The 26,743-nt window shown below is 37.7% G+C and overlaps 1 protein-coding gene across 2 annotated transcripts in view; it reads left to right on the plus strand.

Moving 5' to 3' along the window:
* Positions 1-578: 578 nt before the first annotated feature.
* LOC128018468 (calsenilin) overlaps positions 579-26,743 on the plus strand; it is a 57,947-nt gene continuing 31,782 nt past the window's right edge. The window contains exons 1-2 of one of the 2 annotated variants that reach the window (XM_052603968.1): positions 579-735; positions 18,232-18,406. In XM_052603968.1, the coding sequence (XP_052459928.1) occupies positions 730-735; positions 18,232-18,406 (181 nt within the window). In that variant the 5' untranslated portion in view covers positions 579-729. The remainder of the gene's footprint in view (positions 736-18,231; positions 18,407-26,743) is intronic. The other variant, XM_052603969.1, reaches the window with a different exon arrangement.

The following is a 26,743-nucleotide window of genomic DNA, read 5'->3' on the forward strand; positions in this document are numbered from 1 at the left end:
TACTTAAAAAGAATTTAAGACAGTTAGAAATAGAAAATGATTTTAATGCATCTAATGATTTACAATGCATTGCAAATACATAAAATACAGTGCAGTCCACTCAGACAACTATACCTTTAACAGGACAACGCAATAAGATAAAGATAAAGGAAACTGCTGTTTGAAATTTTTATTGTGGACTATGTCATAATGTTGCCCTTATAATGTACAGTAAGCAGCATTCCAAAATTCCATTTGAAAATATACCAAAATACACATTCAGCAGATTAATTTAACCAAAGCAACTTATACTGGATTCAAGATAATAATAATAAAAATCAGTTGGCATTCCCTTGGGATGGAACCCATGACCTTGAAGTTGCTAGCCTACCATGCGCTGCTGTTCGTGCTACAGAAACGCTAATTGAGTTTGAGAAGGTCGTTTTATTGTCACTTAACGGCATCCTAATCTGCCAGCGGAGGTTTATACGCCTCTTTTTCTTAATCTGCCAAAATAATAAATTACTTCAAATGGATGAAGCCCATGGATGAAACACATTTCATCCAATCCGTCTGTGCGCTCACTCTTTTTGGCACACACACATACATCTCACAAGAGAGGAGAGAGAGGCTTGGGCATTCCCTCACATTCCACTTGATAGATCTGCGCGGTGAAGCTGCTGCTCCTTTAGTGAGTGGAAGAAAGACATTTCTCCTCAGCGCTCGAGGAGGATTCATCACGAGAACACAATGCAGGTGAGGAATCCATCATAGCACCTGTATTACTAACGGATGTCTTTTTTTTAAAAATAGAAAAATGTATGATGTGCCATCAAGTAGGAATCATGAACGGTAGCCTATAATTAATTAACGCTAATAAATTAGAAAATTATATTCTAAATCACAATTCATTTATAATCATTATGGTTTCTAATACGATCATTTACTGTAATGGGAGATTGAGTCGATAGTTACATAATTCACTCGAACTGTAGCTCGCGCGTCCTCAGAGCGCGAGAGGTCGAGGTGTCAATCATCGCGTCCGTCTAAGTTGCGTCTTAATGTGTCTTATATGATGTGATTTATTATGGATGGTATATCATTACAGTTCGGGCGGTAATGATGACTGACTCTCCGCTGCACTTGTGGACCTCTGCAGAATAGAGATGCTTCTCTCGCGCGCGCTTCAAAGCTGCTGAGTGCCCCTGCAATTTATGCTAAATACTTTCGAGTGAAAAATCTCTTCAAATGGAATGACATGCTCTACTAGTGACGAGGGGAAAACACGGGGAGTTAGAGGAATTAAAAGTTGTGCAGAAACATACGACTAGGTCGAGTGAGGACGCATACATTTAGAAAGCATTGCGCGCCAGCCTCTGTACATAAGAGGCTTATTCCCTGATTTTATTTATTTCTGTGTTTTTTATTATTATTATTTTTTACCTCCTATTGGTTTCTGGGATCTAAGCACACCTAATGCTTTGAGCGTTCTGTGGCATTCAAATCCAATGTGTTTATCTTTTAATGATTGATCTGCAGATCTTGTTTTGGACCTCAAGGATGATCTAGTATGATGAAGGGCTGGCTTCATGCTGTTGAGTCAGAGGGTTTCAAGCTGATGAGTTTTGATCCTTGTAGTGTATGATGGCTTCTAGCTGTGAGAATCCTTCTCAGTCACTGCATGAAAGGTTTGGCATTTAACAAGCTCAGTCTTTTGTTTATGTCAGCTTTGAAATAATTGTATGGATTAAATTGTGTTGTATAGGCAGCAGTCACCGGACGCATCCCTTTGATGCGCTTTGATCTAATATATAAAAACTAGATTTATCACTGTTCTCTGATGATAATGAGCACAATGCTTTCCTGATGTTTTGAGACAACTGATTTGTTTCTGAAGGGCACAGCATTGGCAAAATATTAACACAGTAAGTTAATCAGGCAGTTTTCACTTATTTTCTAAGTAATACTTGTTTCTGTCTTGCCAGATTTCTTCAATACTTCACTGACTTGAGATAGTTTGCCCAAATGAAAATTATATGTGAGCATTTACCATCAGTTCATTCCAAACCAATATGACTTTATTTCTTCTTTGAAGTGCCATTTCTAGGCATTTAGGCACCCTAGGTGGTGACGTTCTTCAAAATCCAGAATGCAAATTTCTCCTTGGTAGAAAATGCGGTCTGACATTGTCTGACATCTTTGTTACACGCTTAGATAATGCCACTCTAGACAACACCTACCTAGAAACAGCCCTGTTTCTTTAGAGAGAAAGAGAAAGAGAGAGAGAAGATGTTCTGAAGAATGTTCATGCTGCAGTTTTACTTATACAGCATAATCATATAATACGACAAAAAAAAACGTATTACAAAAGCCAAGTAATAAAAAATAGATAACACATATACCAGTACAATACTACAGTGATCAGAAAACATAATATTTTACATATATTTATTTTTTCACTGTATAAATTGGCTCTTTATACATGAAAATATTCACAGTTGCTTCCTTTTAAACTTCAGGCTGGGGGACCCTCACACCAGGATGATCACATTTTGGTTTCATTGTCATCTAAATGATTGAAAACCCCTAGTATATTGGTCGTAACTCTTTTTGCCTTGACAGCGTAGCTCTCTAATCTTATTTGTGGATGCAAATGTTCAGACCTGCTGGTTTTATGGCAGTTTGACATAATGACAATAACTGTGACATCCACTATTTGAATATTTCCATTTTTATCTGAACTGTCATTTTTATGAAAGCTATTTCTTAAAAATCTATAACATTGGGCTTTTGTGAGGAAGGGATTCGTCAGATTGTTTTTGTCTTTTCTCTGTTATAGTTTTTTTCATGTCAGTATTGATGATCAAAAACTCTTTAATATGTGTCCATAGAATTCATCAAAGTGTACAGTACGTCATGGGCCATGTAGCCCTCAGTTACTGGAATACAGAAACCAAACACCATTCCTCAGCCATTCACACCAAATCAATTGGTATAGATTAGGTTATTTCATTAAGGGTAATTCAATGTCCCCTTACACACACAACCACATAGTGGCCAGATCTCAATAGGGTCCAGGTGAGTCAAATAATAGCGGAATAATAAATAATTTGGGGTGGTGTGTAATCCATACTACTGCAAAAATACAAGGGGAAGGAAATGTCTGGAACAGTATAATACAGTGGCGCTGTGCTGCAGGCACCGCCAGGGCTCATTTATCCTCTAATGAGCATGATTGAAAGTGTTCGGTGTGAGGTCAGTGCTTTTCCCTCTGTTTACAAGCAAGCACATGTGGCCGTGAGGTAGCAACAGCAAGAAAGATTGCTTTGGTGCTGTTTGAGAATCATGAAGCAGTAGAGCCACGTTGTAGTCCTTTGATTAAACTGTATGGGAACCTTCTTTTTGGACTGAATTGGCTGGCTGCAGTGCACTGTTTGGCCTCGCTCCTCTGAGTTTTAATCAGTCTGTGGTTCTGAATTTTAAGTCAGTGTAAGCCTAGAACCTGGAACTGCGATACACGCCGCCCTGAATTAAACAAGAAAAATAAATTGGAAGAATGTAGACGGAATACTAAACGCAGTATCAGCGCGCGCAGTATAGGCCGGAGGTCCTTATGAATTAATGCTGATGTGTTCAGTGTATGAGCAAGTGAGATACATTATCTCAGATTTAAGTTGCAACGCGCAGTTAATTGACATTAATGTCTGTGTAATATGCTTATTTCACACCCGGAACATGCATATGGCAAATAAATGTTGTAGATTACAACTACATTATAAAATGCTTCTCTGCTACCCCAGATGGTGGCACAGACATGGCACATGGTTTGGAGATGTATGACTGAAGCTTCATCAGCCATGTGTCACTAATTATGGTAAATATGCTACAGTAGTTGAATCAAACAAACCAAATATCTCATATTTTCAAGTAACTGCAAAATCTCACTTCGTCTGTAGTCTTTTAATGTAGGAGGACTGACCTGCCGGCTGTTAGCAGTAGATGAGAAATGGTGCGTGTTCTCCACTGACTCTAACCTGTCCCTGTAGACCCATTATCAACAGACATGCGCTTACAGCTGGGCAGAGACATCCAAAAGCATTATTGAAACAGGTTTTTTTTAGTGCGCCATTCAATAAACAGCATCCCTTAGAGAGACACCGTTTGCTTCGCATCGAACATGCACAGAGTTCAAAGTGGAATACACATTTTGTATCATGCATTAATATGTAGACATTCTTCACGCATTTATGATCAAATTCGAATGACATTAGAAGTGCACTAATATTAAAATTCTGTTTTAAGTGAATAACTGATACCAATAATTATCTATCTATCTGTCTATCTGTCTGTCGGTCCGTCCGTCTAAAAACACTAAAATCAAAAGCTGCTGCAAAAAACTCCTGAGACAAAAGGCCTCCTGGTTGTCCATGAAAAGTTTGATGTTTTTAAGTCTAAAAATGAAGAAAACTGTAAAATGTGGTTTGACAGTTGTAATGTAAAATAATAATAATAATAAGAAGAAGAAATAATAATAATAATAATAATAATTATTATTATTATTATTATTATTATTATTAATATTTTAATAAACACAGCAAACCTTGTTTTTTATTAATTCACATTTTTAATTGCAATAACAATTTTTGTTAGAAAAGTCGCAATTCCCTCAAATAATGCGTACTATTTGGGCACTACGACATTGTAAATATACACTTTTGATATCTACTAAATATTAGTGTTACTACAGATTAATTTACATTTATTCATTTAGATGACGCTTTTATCCAAAGCAACTTACAATTGCTATATATGTCAGAGGACACATGCCTCTAGAGCAACTAGGGGTTAAGTGTCTTGCTCAAGGACACATTGGTGTCTCACAGTGGATCCAAACCCAGGTCTCTCACACCAAAGGCATGTGTCTTATCCACTGCGCCAACACCACCCCTCAATTACAATTACAATTTCAAGTTAGTGTTATGATGGCAAAGGAAATCTAAATGTAAAACTACAAACATTTATATGCAAATATATTGAAACGATTGATACAATATCAGACGAAAACCCATTTAACTACAGATATAGTGTGGATCTCTAAAAGATATAAAAGAGAAGCTGAAACATTCTGGAGGACTATATGCATGCACAAATGGATGAAATCACAAGGAGCTATTTGGGCATACAAACAAGGTACACTGCCCAGAACAATTGCTTTCACTGCCCCCCACTGTTCCCTGCAGCGACACACACTCATTCACACACACTGTAATAAATAGATGTGCTCCCCTAGCAGACCTACCACCCTACCCAGACATGTGAATGGAGCTGCCTTCCACCCACTCACAGATGCACCAGCTCCATAAAGCACAGAGAAGCATGCGCTCTTTTCTTCTCCTCACTCCGCCGCCACAGAGACACGCAGCCACAAATAGCATCATGGCACCTTAACGCACCAAGCTACACAATGCCCCTCCTGCTGACTATCAAGGGTTACTGTAGACATGCTAGTCCACAGCTACACGAGAGGAGGAAAGTCAAGACGCATCCTCTCTCAAAAGGTCATTTCTCTCTTTGTGTGGAATCACGGAAGAGGCATTTCTCCGGAAGCAGGGTCACGCCAAGGCTTCCGAATGTTTGAATTTCATGAAAGAGGAGAGGAAGCTTTGAAATCAATCCCTTTTCTTGTCAGTTCGTCCCCATCTATGTGCCTATATTCACCTTGGGAACAGCAGAGTCTGTTTTCTCTGTTTCCCATCCAACTTTTTCAATCAGCCTCTCATTTAGGCCAACAAAACAATGCCAGACATCTCACAATCCAATCAATCAGTGATCAGTTAGGATCAGGTCTTCTGAGATTTCCAGTCCACCATCAGGATTTACAGGCTTTCCATGTTGATTAATTTGGTCTAATCCTGAAGGACGGAGACAGAGTGAAATAGACTTGTGCTATATAACAGAGTGAATGTTTCGTAAGGGGATTTTACAGGTTGCTAAAGCCTTTTGGAATCCAAATCGCTGTCATTATTTTTCCTTGGAATTCCGGGAAACTGATTCTACCTATAAGTGCTTTTCTCTTGAAGGTTTCACTATAAAGTTTTTAATCTCAGTAAGGAGATTTATTTTTTTGTTTGTGTTTATGTTATAGCAGTTGGGCGGTCCTGAGCTGGGATGATTGACGGAGCAGCAGGCTTGTGGTAGATCAGAGGGATTACATAAGAGGCAGACTGTAACAAGACGACACTCACATCCTGCTTTTGATATTTAGATAAACACTATGTAACTCTCGTGTGGTAACAGAGTACAGAGAGAACAAGTCCGAGAGACGAAACAGGGAAATGATGTACAGAAAAGGAGACAGGGAGGTTGTTTTTAGGAAAAGCAATACAGAAACTAGTGGAGAGGAGCGAGGAGGGGAAGATGGAGAGATGGGGTATCTGACATCAGGCGTGGGAGGACAGGAAGCGAGTCTGGGAAGGGAGAGATTGACAGCAAAAGTTATTGAGCGGGAAAGGCAGATGGAGTTAGAGCAGGTATCAGGAGGAATAAAGGAGAGAGAAATAGATTGCGTAAGATGGAGATATTATGTGTTACTTTCAGCTTTATTTTGTGAGTGTGAGTTTGTCTCTGTAGAAAGAAGGTGAGCGTATCTTTTACACTACAGAGACTGACAGCAGGGATCGAGGAGCAGCAGGTGTGTGAGCTGATTGCAGGATTTTTCTTTTGTTCCTCTCTGTCTCAAGGGAGAATGTGCACAGGGTGGTCTTAGCTAAAAATATACTCCTGAATGTCTGAGGGACTTATTCTGGAGCTCCAGGGCCCATTATCAAAAGCTGCAACAAGTCAGGACCAGATGCCAATCAGAGCAAATATTGGTAGACTGATTTAACAGGCAGGAAAGTTTTTAGCTAATTTGAAGAAAAACTTGGCTGATACTCACGCCAGCTCATGCCGATTAATACCAATTCTCAATATCTGGAAATTAATATTCTAGACAATCAATAAACAACCTTCATCAACTTAAGAAATATAACTGCAAATAGATTAATTGATTCAAAGTCAATAATTTGCAAGCAATAAGTAGTTATAATTGAAGTAGCTTCAATAATAAAGAACTTAATTAAATTATAGTCAGTATTGCTGATATTTATTCCAACAGCTTTGAGTATTTTATTTATTTATTTATTTTTAGTAGTGGACTTTTTTCAGTGAATCATTCTGCAAGTTACATTTTTACGCCAATACAATGGCAACATGTGACAATCTTAATCACTGAGACAGTAAAGTGATTAATTCAAAAGATTTGTTCAAAAACACAGAATCATTCAAGAAAGAAAGAAATGTACTATGAAATGTCTTTCAGCAGCTAAACAAGAGGCTTTTCAGAAGCTTTATGAGTAAGTACTGAATCATTAAGTCAAGTAATTTGTCCCAAAACTTGGAATCACCATTTCTGATTGCTGGGATACTTGCTGTGAAAGTTCATAACTATTTCAGTTTTTGGGGATTTAAAAGTGAGTGACGTGACATTCAGCCAAGTATGGTGACCCATACTCAGAATCTGTGCTCTGCATTTAACCCATCCAAAGTGCACACACACAGAGCAGTGAACACACACACACACACACACACTGTGAACACACACCCAGAACCTATATTATGCCTAAAATGTAAGCTACTCATAATTAGCTTATTGTTTTTCTAATTTACTTCAAATAAAACTAGACTGACATGTTGGTCTGAATATTGGTGTATCTTGCTTATGAGATCTTGTGTACGTACAGGCATCAGCCATTCAAAAACCCATATTGATGACTAATAACCAGTCTGTATGTGGTCTGTATGTTTAGCAAGATCTTATATAACAATTCAAGTAATCGTTTTCGTTGTTTAGTTGCATGTGCGTGTTTATGTGGAGGGTGGTAAATATCTCATGCGTGATCTGAAGAAGCACTTAATGTATATCACAGTGTCTTTGACTTGAACTGAATTATTGATTCATCTAGCAACATCCCTTCCTCACTTTCTCTCTCACTCTTTCTCAGTGTTTGAGTTGGAAGTCATAACAATTCTTTGAAGGTTTGTCTTGAGTCAAAGGGGCTGTGGTGCATTAAGGCAGAACATAAAAGCCGACTTCATATTTTGAGATACAGTACATTGACTGGTAAAGCCTGGCAGAGTACTGCTATCTCTTTATCATCCACCCACTCGCATATAGTCCAACTGAGGGGGGTTCTGGAGGAGGGTGAGGAACTGAAGAGTCCAATATATTAGTCCATGGGAAAGTGGAGGGTGGTCAGAGCCAGGGGGAGTCCAGGAGCAGGAGGAGACAGGTGTTGGTCCAGAGACCAGCCAGGGTGGAGTCGAGGGAGGAGCCATGGTGGAAACTTGACAGAAGACACCCTGGGGATGAGCGATGGAGATGGAGCCGCTGGAGGTGGAGACCCAGGTGGAGCTGAGCAGATGGAGAGCCAGGGTAAAACCTGAGGTCCAGAGGGCCAATTGAGTGAGGCAGAGAAAGGGATCTGGAAGAGAGGAGGAAGAGCCAGACAGAGCCAGAGGGATGAGGTGAAGCCGGAGGAGTGGAATCCCATGGCGGAGGAAGGTAGATGACTGACCAAGGTGGAGCCAGATGGAGCCAGTGGGATGATGGGCCATGGTGGAGACAAGGGAGCAAGGAGCCAGTCAATGGGACAGAGAACCGAGGTGGAGACCGGGACTCAAAGGCAGGAGGCAGAGACAAGGGATCCTCATGCCTAGCCTTAGCTAGAAACCGGAAGGCCCAAGGAGTCTATTAAATTTACATCAAAAATGTATTTGAGTTCCTCATAATAGTTTCCATTAGAAGTGTTGCCGGCTCACACACCTGGTCAGTTGCATCAATAGCCTCTGGATCTGGGGTGAGTGGTCCCTCTGCTCCAGGCATAGCAGGGCAAGAGCAGGCATGTTCATAGTGACAGGGAAGAGGCAAAAAAATAAAAACAAAAAATGTGTTTGTCTTTCTGTCACGGTTCGGTTGTCACAAAAGCGCACGACAAAGGAAAATGTAGAGAATCAAGGTTTTAATGTAGAATAACTAGTAAAACACAACCAAACATAAATGCAAATCCAGACGGACCGAGACTCGAAGGAACAAAGGGTATTTAAACACTGGGACTACCAAGATAATTAAAGTGCATGTGAACATAATAACATAATTAAGACAACTTTGGAAAACTAGATCAAAGGAAAACTAACAAATACACTTTGTATATCTTTAGTTTTTTGTTTGTTTTTTGCATTACAAAAAAAAAAAAAAAAAAAAAAAAAAAAAACAACTTCACATGAACACATAAGAGCAGCTGTTTCCTCTCAAGGACGTAGCTGATGTAACTACATGATCACAACCCTTGTTGTCACCATGCATGATTACTTTTGATGTTACTCATACATTGATTTCATACAGTAATGTCATCTGAAGGCCAACAGTGACCACCCACTAATTTCTTCAGCCATCAACATGCACTGTGTTTAATATAATTTTGCTTGTGTAAGAGTCTGTTCACACAGAACACATTTTTGCATTCCACTGCACTGCTTTTTTAGTTTTTCCAATGTGTACATAGACAGAAGTTTTTCACATTTTCACATATTTGTGTTCCACTGCTCTGTTTGTATTGATTTTCTATGTAAACTTGTGATAGATTGTGATGTGTTTGACTATTGCGCTAACATCTTGCCTCTTTTGCAGCATCTTGCTCTTGACACAGCGTCCTAAAAATGCAACGCTCTAACTAAAAGAAGTGCAATGCCTCTCTAGACCATTGGGGAGTTTTTTGTTTGTTTGTTTGTTTGTTTTGTTTTGTTTCACTGCCCTGCTATTCCTTTGGTTTTCCCTGTTACTTTTGGTAGATGGATGTGGTTGACAGATCGTTGCACTCGTGTCTTGTGTCTTTTGCAGCGTCAAGCACATGAACGCGACTGTCATGCTTTTTTATATTTGTCTTCCCTGTTTCTTGTATATTTTTTCTGTACCACTTGTAGGTTACGGACCTGGTAATCTATGTAAACATAAATGATAGACATGCATGAGCATTTTTGCAGCATCTAATGAAGGACACTGTCTAAAAAAAAAATATAGCACTGAAGTTGAACTTCAGCATTCTAAAACCTGTGTCTCTAGACCAGTTCTCCACTTTTCTTGGTGAAATTAGCTCCAACCTACCTACAACTTTGGCTGCGTTTATACTTGTTTCCGGATTTTGTCCACATACACATTGAAAGGACAAGTGTAAACACACTTGTTGAGGATGCATTGTGATTGGATCTCAGTGTAATGTAAATGCAATCTACCCATTGTGTCTGCACTTGCAGGTTGACATCACGCAAAACCCCCATTTTATTTGTAAATTGTCCAGCGACTGAAAATGCTTTTCAAAAGAAACCCACCACTTCAGGTTGACTTTGCAGCAGGGCCATTCTTTGCAGACTCTGCAGACACGGGAGGAAAGTATCCAATCAGTTATCCACATAGAAAAGTCAGTTGATGTTGCCAAGCGTAAACGCGCTGTTTTGACTGATGATCCGATCTGTTTGATCGGATCACTGTGATCGCATGTTAAGAGATGACAAGAGAGAAAGGTACAAAGACGTTTGAAGAAAGACGCTTCTCTGATATAAAGATGTCATTAACAGCTAGTTGTTACAGTAAGTTGTATTCTGCACAAACTGCATAGAATTTTGTAAATGCAGTTAATTCACATTGTAGAATCCGGTTGTTACTAAACTGTGTATACAGAACTAGATTAAGCACTAAAAGGTCGAATTGCAACCAAATTAAGCTGCAGTGTGTACACGGCCACACAGTGCTTCATGGGTGGGTGTTTCCATGGTAACAACGACTTGTCTGATTGATGGAGATCATTTTAGAATTATGGGTAATTATGTAGTTTTTCCACCAGGAAATTGTATATTAAATGTGATGAAAAAAAATAGTACTTTCACGATTTGTATGGTAGGTCAAATAACATTTCTCTTAGTTGAAAATGAATAAATGTAGATATTAACTTTTGCTTCCATAATGCTATTGTTTCCTATATTGCAACATTGGACCATGGAACACTGATTATAAAGATTTTATAACTGATTATATCATCAGATAAAGGAAAAGGAAACTTCTCACATGCTCTTAGTCTTAGCTGTCATTCTGCTCATGGAAGCAGACTCAAGGGCAGAAAGCATTATGCATGTTTGATGGTGTTTTAATGGAGCACACTGTCTTATCCAGGAGGTCCTCCTTCCCAGCACACGTGTGGCTCCACTCTCATAAATTATGTAGATTTACCCAGCATTTAATCTATATGTGATCAATATTAAGTACTGGTTACAACCAGAGGTTAAAGATCACTGTCTTGGGTTTTGTTTACAATAGCATACTGCCATACTACTTTTTCTATTTTTACAGTGTGCACAGTATGGTAATATTCTTTATGTTTATAATTCCCTAAATACCTTATACATTAGCAAAAACATGCAGTAATTTGACTATGCGCTCAAGTTCACCCTCCATTTTCAGTGTAACTGAATTAAAATCATCAACCATGCATAATGCATTCATAATGCATTCACATACAATATTTTTTAAATAGTTGGCTGTACGGTGTATATACTACACAGCATTCAGTATCCTATTCTAAACACAACATCTACATTTGTGGTGGATTGCATCTTTTACATTTACATTATCCTAAACAATTTGCCTCCAAGGTTTTCCCTTTGAATCAAACCCTTGACTTTGGTGTTGCTAGAGCCATATTCTTTACTGTCTGGAACGCTGTATTTAAGTTTATCTGTGTATTTGTGTGTGGTATTTTGAGTAGACTGAGGTAGTTCAGTTCATGGTGGCTCTGTACCTGATCTAACGCAGAGATCTTCCCTTTCCTCTGAATAAAAAAAATCTCCCTCAGGCTTAAATTATACAGTACTGACTCTGCTTCTCCAGCATTAAATGCTAAAAAAGGACATTTTGTGTATTTGTAAATATGCTGAATGACGGAGGGACTGGAATGTGTGTAGTTGTTGAGTAAAAGTATAAAGGATGAATACTGAAGAAATCGTTTTCTGAAGAAAAGGAGGTGCTGCGCAACTTGCAGCCATGATGGTAGGGTGTTTGGGGTGGTTTCCAGCACTGTGCTATTAATGTTGTTTTGTTTATAAATGAAACAGAGCTCTTGAATGAATCTTTTAAGAGAATGTTTTTTATTCATCCACATGCAATGACTCATTTTTTTGGGGTCATTGTAGTGAGAGCAAATAGCGTTTGAGTGCAAAAGATCTTTTCATTGAACAAATATTCAGCCAAATATGCGATTTCCATCACATGTGCCACCATAACTCAACAAGTTGCTGGAGACATCTTTTTCAAGAACGGATTATGTCGTTAAGTTGAATTGGGTTTCCCAAAGAACACTTTTTACAATAAAGAACCGCTTGTCCAATTGAAAGTTTCTATGGATGGGTTCTTTAATGAACCATATATGCTTTAAATATTTAACTTATATTTAATATATATTATGTATATTATATTTAAATATTTTTGTTTTGTTTTTGTTTTTTGTGGAGAAAATGCTTATGGTGCAAAAAGTCTTTTATCTTGGTCTTTTCTACAAATCTGTCATGAGATTGTGTTGTGAGTAATGCTGTCTGTGTTGCTATGTGGTCACTTGGTTGCCAGGGTGTTGTTAGGTTGTCGTTTACTGGGCCAAAAATGCCTGTATGTTCATATTCTGATCCTTTTTTTTCTCATTTTGGTTCCCCCTTTTTTTTGTCACAAAATAGGTAAGAATATACAAAGACAAACATTAAAATGCATTAAATGGTTGTTAAATGTATCACGAAAACAAGATGAATGTTCTCAAATAAAGGCACAATAAAGGAGAAAAGCACATTGTGAACTTCACACATTGCCTTTCTGTTTACTTCAGTCTGCATTAAATTAGCTTTTAATGAATTTGTGAATCTATTTTATTCCCCCACCTGTGTCATTGAGTCTTTTCGCTCATTGCTGATCTTTCTAATTTTTCTCTTTTTCTCCCATTTCTCTATTTTTCTTTCACTGTGTCTCTTTCTTTCTCTCCCTCCCCAATGAAATGCACAGAAATAGCTATGCAAATTTCCCCCTTCCAAAATGGTTTCATATCATCTCAATATCTTCTAATAACCCTACATTCTCTCCTTCATTTCCCTCTTCATCTATTTTCTTCACTCCTCCGCTCTCTTCCCTTTCTTTTATTGTATTTCTGTGCTCATTATGCTAATTGGCGTCAGTGCCTCTAAGAACAAATCCAGTGGTGGATTTTTTCGCTTATTTTGCTCTATCTCTGTTATGTTGCTTCTCTCTCTCTTTCTCTCACCCTGTCTTTCCTTTTCTATTTATATCTCAGCGTGGAGGGAGTGTTTGGTCAGAACGTTTACACTACTCAATTTGCCTCCACCCTTTCTCCGCATTTCTCATCCTTCGTTCCTGTCCCTTATGGAAAACAAACATGGTGCCTTCTCTCCTGCTTCTTTCATCTTGTCCTCTGGTTTGCACTGGAGCGTATTTTGCATTGCATCTGTTTCCGTGGTCGAAAACGCCCTCAAATGCTGCTAGATCAATAATTGGTGTGGAGTTACGTGCATGTGTTTGTGTGCAAACATGTACCCATATGCATGTCCGTGCTTGACAGCATGGCTCTGTGTATGAACTGTATAGTGTGTGTGTGTGTGTGTGTGCGTGTGTGTGTGTGCGTGCGTGGGGAAATGAAGAACGAGTCAGACAGTGTTGGGTCAATTAGAGGGATCGAGGGAGATTATCATTGGCAAGTAGTGTTAAGATTATCCCACAAGTGAGGCATCATGGGAATGTTTGGGACAAAATGAACTGAGCGAGTGGAGCTATAAGCTGTGAATTCCCACACATTTTTCATGTGTTTGCCTCTCTCGACAAATTCAGATGAGCTTTATTAGCATGAATGTGTCATATATATATATATATATATATATATATATATATATATATATATATATATATATATATATATATATATATATATATATATAGTGATTTTAATGCACTTTATTTTTGATCATTAGAGTTATTTTTGAATTTAGCATTAAGATAGACTTGGAAAGTTGAGTTTAGTTCCATGACTCAGTTTGATTCGAAGTCACTAGTTGTCTCCAAATCTGCAAATGGCATTTTTTTATTGAATAATTAAATTGTTTTAGTAAATACTTATTGCGGTTTATTTATTGATATATTTGTGAATTTAATTGCCTTGGCTTTTGCTGCTTTTTACAGGTTGGATTTTTAGACACCCTCATGCAGATAAAAAAAAAAGTACTTTAAAAGTGCTGTAAGTCAGGTTAGATAGCATCTGAGAAGAAATAATGTATATAGTGATACACAATATCGCTCAAAAGGTTTGGACAGTAAGATTATTTTTTTAAAGAAATTATTAGTTTTATTTAGCAATGATCCAATAATTGATCAATAAAGACATTTACAATTGTATAAAAGATTTGTAATTAAAATAAATAAGTTATTTTGAAGAGGCACAACATTTTGAAACAACAGCAACTGAGCAGTGAATGAACATGTGACACTGAACACTGGAGTAATTTACCATCACTGGAATAAATTACATTTGAAAAACATAGAAAGAGTTAATATAATTCCCCAATATTAGGCTACTGTTCTGAGCAAATAAATGCAGCCTCTGTGAGCTAAGACTTATCTTACTTAATCTTACGCCATCATTTTGAATGTACTGATCAAAAGACTGAAAATGTTGACAGTGAGGTATATATTTTGGGTATATCAGCACATGACGAAGTTAAAAATAAATCTTTAAAAAAAGAGGATGAAAACAGAGCATATTTAAGAACCCAAACTACTCTCATTTAGAAAGCTGACACATTTGCATGCTGTCTGTTAGAGTGGCTTTCTCACCAGATGGAAGGGTCTGAATCGGATTATGTGTTAATTCAGCAGAACAAATACGATGCAAATGTGTCTCTCTATTCTAATTTAAAGTTGTTCTAATACCTAATTTGCCATTTTTATTGGAAAAAGCTGTCATTTATCCTGACGACACTTTTAATTCAGTCTTCTTAGACTTTATGTGGCGAGGATTGAACAGCGTCTCATCGCAGCAGCTGACTGATGTGTCATTTTCTTTGACAGTCCCTCTCTCACCTGATATTTAGCTCCGCTTCTAGCGATTGTGTTTCGACCTGGTTCATGCTGCTCAGCATTTACAGCGTTGCCTAAACCAGCCTCTCCCTGAGAGCCAAATCAATGTCTGTGTTTATCTTTATAAAAGCCCTCTCAGGATGATGACGGGCTTCTTTGTGAGTTTATAGGGAGCAAGCAGCTCTCTAAACTCTACCTGCCATGCTTTTGTGTGTGCATGTAAAAGAGGCTTTTGTCCTACCGTTTCCTGCTCTCTTGCTCTCTGCAGATCTTTTATTGATGGGGTTTTTATAGAGTTAGAGTCTGAATAATTGAGTGCTGAAAGACGAATGAGTGTCACACTGCTGTGCAGGAACAAGGTGAAGTACAGTACGTGTCGGGGGATTCCTTGAGTAAGACTCATCCTGGTATTTAAAGCATGATGGTGACAGTTGTTTCAACATGAGGTAGTCACTGTTGGGCTGGAATAATCCAGAACCGCTTCCACCACCAAATCACAATTATTGGCACTTTGTTTAACTGTATGTATCTGCTCCAGTCCAGGTTTTGTTGGTTCCAACACAGTTTATCCTGCGGAGGGATGAAATAACTCAAGGGAGCTTTTGAAATGCCACATATTCCGAATTAGTTGCTCAAATGTTCATACTTCTCCTCATCTGCTCTCTTTTTTCACCTAGCAAAGGTCATTGAATAAAACAGTGTGTTCAGTATGATATAACCTAATTACAGGCTCTTACGGTCACTATTCTGCCATAAGAAATATACATTTTTAATGGTGACTGTGCAAGTGATGCAGAATAGATGGTGATGTAGCTCCTATAACTATCCACCTTATTTGTAACATAAGAGTGGGCCAGCCACTTCAAATAATTTTACCTGTACACAAAACAGCTCATTTTGGTGCTTGATATTGCTGACTGGTATTTCTTATCATTTTATTTTAATGTATCATTGTATTCATAAACTCACTGGTAGCACAAAGGTTTACCTTTTACCGCAACTGGAATGTCAAATCAAAGAAAAATGGAAAGTCTTGCACATTTACATAAAACAGCTTGCTTCTGTGTCGCAGTGTGATAATGGTTATGTGATATTGTGCATGAATTGGTTCAGTATTTTGTCTTTTTGTTTTCGTTCAATGCAATTTCCCTTTTTTTTACATTCATAAGATTTAAAGGGATAGTTCACCCAAAAATGAAAATTACCCCATGATTTACTCACCCTCACGCCATCCTAAGTGTATGTGACTTTCTTCTTTCAGGCAAATACAGTTGGAGTCATATTCAAAATTTCCTGGCTCTTCCAAGCTTTATAATGGCAGTGAATGGGGGCTGAGATTTTGAAGCCCCAAAAAAGTGCATCCATCCATCATAAAAAGTGCTCCACTTGACTCTGGAAGGTTAATAAAGATGTATTTGTGTAAGAAAAATATCTATATTTAAAACTTTAGAAACTGTAATCTGTAGCTTCCGCTAACTGTCGTACAAACACACACACGAGAGAGTGGATTTCCAGCAGATGACGTAGGATGTATGCACAACGTGATCTCAGGTTAGAATATGTTAGTCTGGCAAGAAACAAGCTTTGCTTACAGCAGTTTACAGTTTTTGGGTGAACTAACCTTTTAATATTGTATTAATTACTATAATGACCAAACTTAAACATACTGTAGGTTTTTCCCCTTCAAGATAATTTCCCTAAAATGATGCTTCTTTCTCTGAAAACAGTACTGTAAAACCAGTAGCTACTGTATATTCAGTACTGAACTCAGTAGCCAAACACTTCCATTACATTTAGCTGATACTTTTATCCAAAGCAACTTACAATTGCTATATATGTCAGAGGACGCATGCCTCTGGAGCAACTAGGGGTTAAGTGTCTTGCACAGGGACACATTGTCTCACAGTGGATTCGAACCCAGGTCTCTCACACCAAAGTCATGTGTCTTATCCACTGCGCCAAACCAAACATGACAACAAAATTATCAATGCATTTTTTCCTCTCAGCTTTGCACAAACCATCGATAAGAGAGAGCAGCACCCACAGTGCAATATTTATGCAAACTCAAAGCAGTGAGTCGCTCTTAATAACAAAATAAGACATCTTCACACAGCACCCGCAGCGTAAGAGAAATGAGCGAAAGTTCTTTCAAAACAGAACCTAAAGCAGTTCTTCAAAAGAGGAAAAAATAAACAAGTGTTGAGAATTCGCCATTAATACTTCAGATCTGTTGCAACAGTGATGTAACATTCCCTCTGTATTGTTGTGTGTGATGAATCTTTGATTGTTCAATTCTAGATAAACAGGCAACAACAGTGTGAAGATAATGATCAGGTTGACAGGTGCATTTGTTAATCTTATTGCTGTAGAAACTATTTTGCACACAAGTACTGTATGTATTGGGACTGTCACAAGATATTTCTTCTGTCAGTGGGAAATGTAATCATGGTGTCCACCATGGCCATGTGAACCAATAATATGAAATAGCTGTTCAAAGCAATGCTGATATGGCTTCAAAAACAATCTGTTTTCATTACAAGTTGAGATGCTGAAATGAGTCTTGGCTTGAGCTGGTGTTAATGAAGAAAGGCTGTGCAAGTATAACCATAAAGCATCATGGTATATTTTATTCCAGCTTGAAACGTTCTCAAATCAGATATCAAGAATGTTGCCTCTATATCTCATTTTGAATTTATAATAAGAACTCTTATGATGACAATGACAGGATTCTAAGAAAGACTGATATAATCTCTAATGACAGATCATTTTATGACATCATTTCTGATTATGTCATAATCTGCCAGTGCGCTGTTATGATGGCAGTGTGGCTGATGGCACAGGACTTTGTGTGATATTTTTCATATGGTTATGGAATTTTTGCAGCAGGCTAAGTTTAGCTTCAGAGGCTAATATGAAACCTTCCTATGTGTTTGCGATATGTGCAACTTGTCTCATGATAATTTATTATTCTGTGTGACATATGTTGCTTATTCCCCCTAATAAACAACAGCTCTTTGTCATTGTCTGTTTCTCTCTCCCAGCAGGATGGCAAGGTGGTGGATGGCAGTCTGCTGGGTGATGCCAATGGGGTGGAGCCTGGCACATGCCGACAGAAGGAGAGCGGCAAATGGCAGAGGCCTCGATTCACACGGAAAGCCCTCATGAGGTGCTGCCTGGTCAAATGGATCATCGCCAGCACCGGGCCCAAAGAGCAAGGTGAGACAGAGGAATGGTGGAAAGGGCACATAAGGAGGGCCCGCTGATAAAGCATGTCTGTGTATTTGACGGTCCAGTTCCCTCAGATCAGCCTGGGACTGTATGTTTTGCTCATAAGGAAAAATGTCTGTAATGGGCTCTCCTGCTCATCTGGGTGCTTAACGGTTAAAATTGTGATTATACTGTCATTTTTATGCGGTTGCTGTTTTATCTCATGATTAGTTTACATTCAGGCTGATGCTGAAATGACTTGAAAGTAGCATTTATCACCTGCTGAGCTGTTGATATGTGAAATGAGTCTTGGCTTGAGGTGTGGTTAATGGAGAAATATGACACACGGCACACATGCTGTTTGAAAAGGGAACATAAATTAAATTGCAGTCAGATGTTTAGTAGAGGAAATGCAAGAGAAAAGCTGGCTTTTAAAATGGTATTAAAGTGATAGCGTATCTTAACAAATATTTGCACAATCCACATCCTTTTAATCTCTAGATGATGTGAAGCGTTGTTTTCAACTTTTGTACTTTGTGCTCTTTTTAATTTGCATTCGCAGTGTCCAACAAAATCGAAAACTGTCAGACACAATGTTAACAGGAAGATGACATCAGACAAAGTACGTATGCAACTGCACTCCCCTGGCTGAGCAAAAAATAAATAAAATCAGGTTTCTCGTCCAAATTGTCCTCTGAGTGGTTCGCTATTACATCCGTGATACTTGTGCAGTTTATGTGCTTGTTTGGCACATACATAACTAAAGCATTATAAGTCAAGATAGCATGCAAAAGTGCAACAACAGTTATGCAAACAATTCGAAATCCTAACCGGCCAGTTATTAAATGGTTAAACATATTTCATCAATTTAGACCCAAAGGGAAGGAGAAATGTACATGGCTAAGATATAAGACTGTCAATTGAGAAAAGTGTGTACAATAAGTTTGGGAAAAAAAGAAGCTGAAAGTGGTGAATGAACCAACATTTCTCTGAGAGCTAATAACTCAAGGACTGCCACAACTGTAAACTTTAAACCATATCAGTCTGATTTGTGAACAAATAATTCAGGGCTGCATTTCCCAAAGGCTTTGCAAGCCTAAAATTATCATAGAAACGAATGACACCGATGATCCACGACTATTGAGGTTTACGATGCTTTTGGGAAATGTAGCCCAGAATGGTTGTGTTAACCGAATCAAATAAAAGATCCGACTCAAAAGAAACATTCGTTCACAAATCACTGTCTCAGGAACTCTTATGAACATGCTGAGGCGTCTGTTCTTCACACAAAGCTTCAGAAGACTTGTGAGTCAAATCTTTTTTTTTTTTGGTCACTAGCAGAGAATGCATATAAAAACATGTTATCTACATACTGTACATGACACCCCCTTCCTTCTAAATCACTTCATATCCATCAGTAAAGGTGATTTACTCCAAGCAGCTTGTAACAACAGATGCTGGGTCTTGACCTCAAGAGGGTGACATTGATCAAACAGACTTCAGCAGAAGTGTCTGTTGATCACGGCAAGGGGAATGGATTCAGGTTAATTTGGTTTTGATCGATCTGTGTTGCCACTCTCTTCACATAAGCTAGCCCTCCGTGGCTCATTAATGAGATTGTATCAAAACAGATGTTAAAGTCACCCTTCTAGAAAGTTCTGCTTGTCCAGACTTTTGCTTTTATTAACACTGTCAACTTTGAATGCGGAACACATAACAATTGCTTAGCTTAGTAATATTCCCAGTTCAGGTTAGGATGTGCTTAAGTACATTTCATGATGGCTACAATAAACTAGAGCTGATTTCTATGAGTGACAGTAGGGTTTATATGTATACACAGTTGATATTGTTAATAGGGGTTTATAACTATGATCTGTTTAATGTGAACATATAATGTCTAATCTTACATTAATCCACCTCTTTTATGTTGAGTGTGTTTTCATTTCTGTATTAAAATTTATTTTGAGGTTTTTGGGACATAAAGTGAAACATTTTCTGATAGCATATTTAAGTACTATAGTTTGGCATAATCATAACTTGTTCTTTGTTACAAGTAATATACAGTATATTAATAAATATTAGAAAAAACAGTCATGTATAAGATAATAGCAGATCATTTGACATGAAATACCAATTAATGATATTTGCAAAAACCGTGTACACTCATGTATTCCAGGTGTAAGGAAAATATGTAATTAATTTTTCCTTAATGAGTCATAAAATATAAAACTTTTCTTGAAAATTATATCAATGCAAGGGTGTCTTTTTTTCACATTATCCCTGCAAATAGAATGCTCAGGGGGTGCCATCTAGTGGTTATAAGGGGGGGGGGGATATGCATGTACGCATGCTCTACACAACTCACTCCATATAGACACAATGATCTTATGAATGCTTATACATTGTTAATTTAACATTAAAAATATAACATTGTTAGGTTTTATGTGTACATAATAAGCATTTGTAATTTGTATTGATTTAATTGTTTTCCACTATCAAGATTGCTGAAAGAGTTGAGAATTACCTATAAGAGTACTGAAAGAGACACTGGTGGCACCATTGAAAGAAAGTGGCACTCTAGACAGGATCAGGAAATCAGAGATTGGTTTGCAAATGGGGAAATCAGAGAGGGCTATAGGAAGAGTGAAAGAAGAGACGTGTCTCAGAATCAGGCTAGTGGCCCTATATATTTACAGTGAACCTAAAAATTATTTGATGCTTAAACCACAACTTAAAAATGTATGCATTTCAATTCATCAGAACATTAAATAGCAAAATATTAAAGCAAGTGAAAGCTATGAAGGAATAAAGTGAAAGTATTGAAGCAAGATTCAAGTTTGTTAAGCTTTAAATCTGTTTAAAAATGTTATATGTATTATATTATTTAAAAAAAAAAAACATTTATACAATTTAAAGTGTTCAAATAGATTTCCTGGCCATTGTGGGCATATAGAGGCCTCAGCAGTTCTTTCTGTATCATCCTTATTAAAGGAATTGTTCACCTAAAAAAAATTATTTTGTAACAAATTTACTCACCCGGAGGCCATCCCGGTAGAGTTTGTTTCTTCATCAGAACATATTTTGAGAAATGTAGCATTACGTTGCTTGCTCATCAGTGGATCTTCTTCAGTGAATGGGTGCCATCAGAATGAGAGTCAGAACAGCTGATATAAACATCACAGTCATCCACAAGTAATCCACACAACGGTCCTTGATCTGTTCATATTTCTCTCCTAATTCAGATGAAAGCAATTTTAAGGATATAGTACATAAAATATATTGATTATCACAAGTATTCCACACAACTCCAGATGACCAATGGGTCATGTGATGGGATTTCAATTTTTCCTTTCTCTTTGGTGTGCTACAAGCTCTTGGTGCATAAAGTAGATTTTTAAAGTTGCAAGTCTCAAGTCTCAAATCTAAAAAGATATTCTTTATCAAAGTTAAGTCTCTGCCAATCCCCCTGAAACAGCTCATTTAAACACGCCCCCACATGTCTACGTCACTATGTGGAAATATTTGCGCAATGCCACCCAACTGTTCACGCAAAGAAAGAAGGGTTGGTTTCAGTAACCACAGTTAGTGTTGAAGCAGCCATGTCAGGGAGATGCAGTGTTTTTAGGCAAAAACAAAAGCACTTTATTAGGCTTTGTGAAAGTAGATGCATTTAGTAATCTTTAAAATTACTTACAATAGAACAACAATGCATTTTATGGACAACCATTTTGTGAATCTTGGAGAAGAGGTAATTTCGAGTTTGCTACAACAATCTGGCTCCTCTGATTACTGTAAGTATGTTGTTGTTAGTTTAAGTATTTGCTATTGAATGTTCAAATGCAGAGTTTTGCGCATTGCATTTGTTTGTGCGTCAGAGAGAGAGAGAGAGAGAGAGAGAGAGATGGTCACATCATAGTGGAGTCAGCTGTCTTAACCTTCCATGGCTTGTGTACTGCAAACACATACAGTAGGAGCTTCATCACTGTGTCTGTCACACGACACTTTTCTTCTTTCAGGCTTGATCTGATGGTAAAACTAAGGACATTGTTAACATTTATTTTGAAAAATGAAGCTCATGATTATAGAAAGGAGCATTACATTTCCAACGAGTGCTTGCAGTGTTCAAAAAATTTGTTTTTTTGAAAGAGACAAACCCATCATGAAGACATTTTATGGACTATATACAGTGCCCTCCATAAGTATTGGAACAGTAAAGACAAAATTGCTAACCCTGCTGTGGAGTCAAGACATTTGCAAATGTGATTAAAAGATGAATATGCAACAAAACTAGTTCTGACTTTCTTTTTGCATCCAAATTGCTTGCTCTTCTTTCAGAGTCGGCTTCCTCATTTTCATCCTGGTTTGTGTGTGTCATCTTCAAATGCAAGACTTAGAATGCAGAAGCAATGGATATAACTAAGACACATTTCCTGCTTTTAATATCTGAAGAATTAATCCAACAAGAAACAACTGAAAACGAAAGACCTGTGAGGCAGCTCTTCCAATACTTAAGCTCTCAAAACACACAAATGTGCTAATACATTTCACAGCTGTGGCCAATGGTTAGAGACTTGGACTTGTAACCTGAGCAGAGGGCTTTAGGTAATAGATGTCATATACAAAGAAAAGTAAAAAAAAAAAAAAAAAAGATCAGCTGCTTGTAGTATCATCTTCTGTTCCATCGCCTCCCCGTTTAAAATAATAAAATCTTGGGAGGAGTTTTCCTTGTCACCAAGCACCAGGACATGTGGATTCTGGCTTGTCTCGTGATTCAAGTACAGCACTAATTAGTGCCAACCTTAAAAGAATAATAAAAAATAAAAATGTTCAGTTAACGTTCATTGTGATTATATTTCATTGATAGACTCACTTTACAAATGAGTGAATTTAAATTAGTTACAAGCTATAGCGAATTTAAATTGGTTAAAGTGATAATTCACCCAAAAATGAAAATTCTGTCATAATTTTTTCATTCAAAATATCTTCTTGGAACGATTTGTATTGTACAATGTGTGTCTTATACAAAATAAATAAAGGTGACTTGATTACACGGGGCACTGTAATTTTAAGTGTTGCTTTTACTTACAGGTTGAATGTCAATGAAGGACCGCTTCATTTCCGTGTGTGATGTACACACCATTTTTCCATTTGTGTGGTATGGTGCAGATGGCAGGAAGGGTTTTAAAGACAATTTCAGCATGAAGGCCTTTAAATGACAAAAGCACAAGAGAAAGCACAAGTAAACAAACAAACAAAAAAAAACTAAGCTTACAGTTTACATTTTTACAGTCTTTGTGGGGAACATATTTTTGTTGAATCACCGGATAATAAAATGTGACATTCTGTAGTTTTTTCACATATTCATCTTTTAATCATATTTACAGATTTCTTGACTCCACAGCAAACAGAACAATTTTGTCTTTACTGTTCCAATACTTATGGAGGGCACTGTACACTGTATAATGCTCTCATCTGAATCAGGAGAGAAATATGCACAGATCAAGCACCGTTGTGTGGATTACTTGTGGATTACTGTGATGTTTTTCTCAGCGGTTTGGACTTTTATTCTGACGGCACCCAGACAAACTATTAATGCTAAATTTCTCCAAATCTGTTCCAATGCAGAAACAAAAACATCTACATTTTTTTGGTGAATTATTCCTATTAATTAAGAGATTATTTAATGTCTTGTTACTCTGCCGCATACTATAGGTCATCCTTTGAAACTTGAGCATTCTTCTCTCTCTCTCTCTCTCTCTCTCTCTCTCTCTCTCTCTCTCTTCAGATCAGTGCTACTTCCTGTTCATAGCTTTAATTCCTAAGCATGTTCAGATATACTGTACACAGCAGAACTCTGTCAGGATTCTGAGGACCTCACTAGCTGTTTGGTTTAGATTACAGTCCACGTCTGGATTGGGAGGTGTAATGTTATCCAGATAACAAATCAGCAGTGTGTTCTACATTGGGTCACACTTAGACTTTTCTGCACTGAGCAGCAAAACCCTCTGGATCTCAGGATGTCGGTATGGTTTTGTCCAGTCTTTTAAAAAATAAATGGATAAAGACTCATTTTTCAATCACAGCAGCCTAAAGATAACGTTTCATCTGAATTTTCCTACATAAGGTCATGAATTTGATCTTAACTGGCTAAAATCGGTGATCTTGGAACTCTCTCCTAACTGAAGAGGAAGTTTAAGGACAAAGTAAGTGTCAGAGTGTTTTTGAAGTGAAGTTTTAGAGATTAGTCTGTCCGCTGGTGATGGTTTAATGGACTTTTTTCATTGTATGAGACACAGTAGTTTAACAGAGGCTGCTCGGTCAGCAGTTGAGACATTGGAGAGACATTACTGAAGACATGGATGCGGTGAAGGATTGTAAGAATGAGTGTCAGAAGGAGTTGGCCAGTATGCTGCGCTGCTTTTTCGGCTTGCTCACCGGCTCTTTTGCCCAAGGTACTTGTTCTGCTTCACTTCTTTGCTCTCTCCATTCTTTTAAAATTATTGAACACCACATTTTCTTATACTGCACTTTTTTTTATGAAGTTTCTGCACAAGGGAAGTTTTATGTTGTTTGGGAGATAAAATAACCAATATCAGATAGTTCTCCATAACAGAACTGAAACAATGTTAAATGTGTATTTCTGTCTTTTTTCCCAAGTAAAAATGTCTAACCATCCTTTCAAAAAATATATACAATTACTTGAGAAGCAGAATTAGTTTTGTATTAGCAAATAGTTATTTATTTATTTATTTATTTTTGTAGTTTTATAACCGTTTCTGAAAAAAAAAAAAATATGCTGAAAACATTCCAAATGTATTTTCTGAAAACAACTGTGGTTTTTGAAAAAATGAAGATCTTATTTATGGACAGTCAGGTCGATAATTGTCCACTGTGATGTTTTTATTTGCTGATGGTGCGATTGTGCAGATCTTCTACAGGACAGTCTCTGGCAGTTATGCTGTGTTGCTGCAGTGTTACACTGTCATTGTGACTATGTTTGTGTGTGTAACAGGAGCCCAAGTACCAAGACAATGTTCTGTGTCACTGCTGGTCAAAGGACAGATGTGCAGTTTGTCCTGTCTTTTCCTTTTGTACCACTGAGACTAAGTGGTTCCAAACCTGTTCCTTTCTTTCTTCTGTGGAATATGAAAAGTTATATTTGGCAGCATGTTCACACTGCTCTTTTCCCATGAAAACAGATGGCAACCATGACTTTAAAGCTCTGAAACACCATGTTACCCCACAATGCAAAATGGTTAAGCCTTCTCAACTTTGTTATTTTTTGTCTCTCTTATTAATTCTCCACCAAAGTCCCATGTTTCTTTTTTGTGTCTCTCCTGTGAGATCTGCCCTCAGCTTTCCAAACGTCCAGTAGCAGCCAGTTAATTCAAATCTGTGTGTACCTCTTGGTCTGTTAGCTAAACATGATTGTCTTAAAATGTTCTACACTGTGTGTGCTGATTTACAGCACAGATCAAGACAGGGAGCCTGAGTCTATTTCAATTCCATTTGCACATTCATATAGAGATGTGAACTCTGGGGTCAGGAGGGAATGAATCATTTCCAGGCCCTGACAGAATCTAGCCATTTCTGTTCTGATTTTGGGTTGAAACACTATGGAATGGTTTGAGACAAGAAAAACTGTGTTCAAATGGAGCTGAATGCTATTGGGCCTAGCACTGTTGCGTTGCAGGCAGGTTTTGAACCCCTAAGTCACGACTTCAAACCACGACTCTCGACTTTGTAGCATTCCAGGCAAGTCACGCTTAACTTCCTGAGCACAAGGAATTGTTGCTAGATTATTAATTTTATTGCAATTTTATTGTTGTTTCGTGGGCTATGATGTCAGAGCTCTGAACTGGGAGTGCATCAATCTAGTGCGAGTTCACGGCTGGGAAGTCACAAGTTTGACTGCTGTTCCAGTGCACTTTCACGGGTGGAAGGTTGCGGGTTTCCTGGAATGCAGCATTATTATTATTATAGATTTTAACCTTCAAAAAATAGCAGAAAAACCCTTCAGCAAAAAATATTAGTCACATTTTATAAATCTTCCACATAGGTGTCCTTGAGCTTTGCAGATTATTTGATTGGGAATCGAATAAACTCAAATAAAATAGCTCTTGAAAGGATTTTAAAAGGCTGTTTGTGTTTGCATAAAAAAGAGTCTGGTTTCAACGGTTCACATGTAATCCTCCAAAATGGAATGATAATAGAGTCTTGGACTATCTTAGAAAGAATCTGCTTGGCTTTATAATGGTGTTAATATCTGCTCGATATATTCTCTTGACTGCTTACAGGTTATTTATTTATTTATTTTTATTCTGTGTGACAGGAAAAGAAATTGCA

The sequence above is a fragment of the Carassius gibelio genome, chromosome A8 (assembly GCF_023724105.1).
Source record: "Carassius gibelio isolate Cgi1373 ecotype wild population from Czech Republic chromosome A8, carGib1.2-hapl.c, whole genome shotgun sequence".
Lineage (NCBI taxonomy): Eukaryota > Metazoa > Chordata > Actinopteri > Cypriniformes > Cyprinidae > Carassius > Carassius gibelio.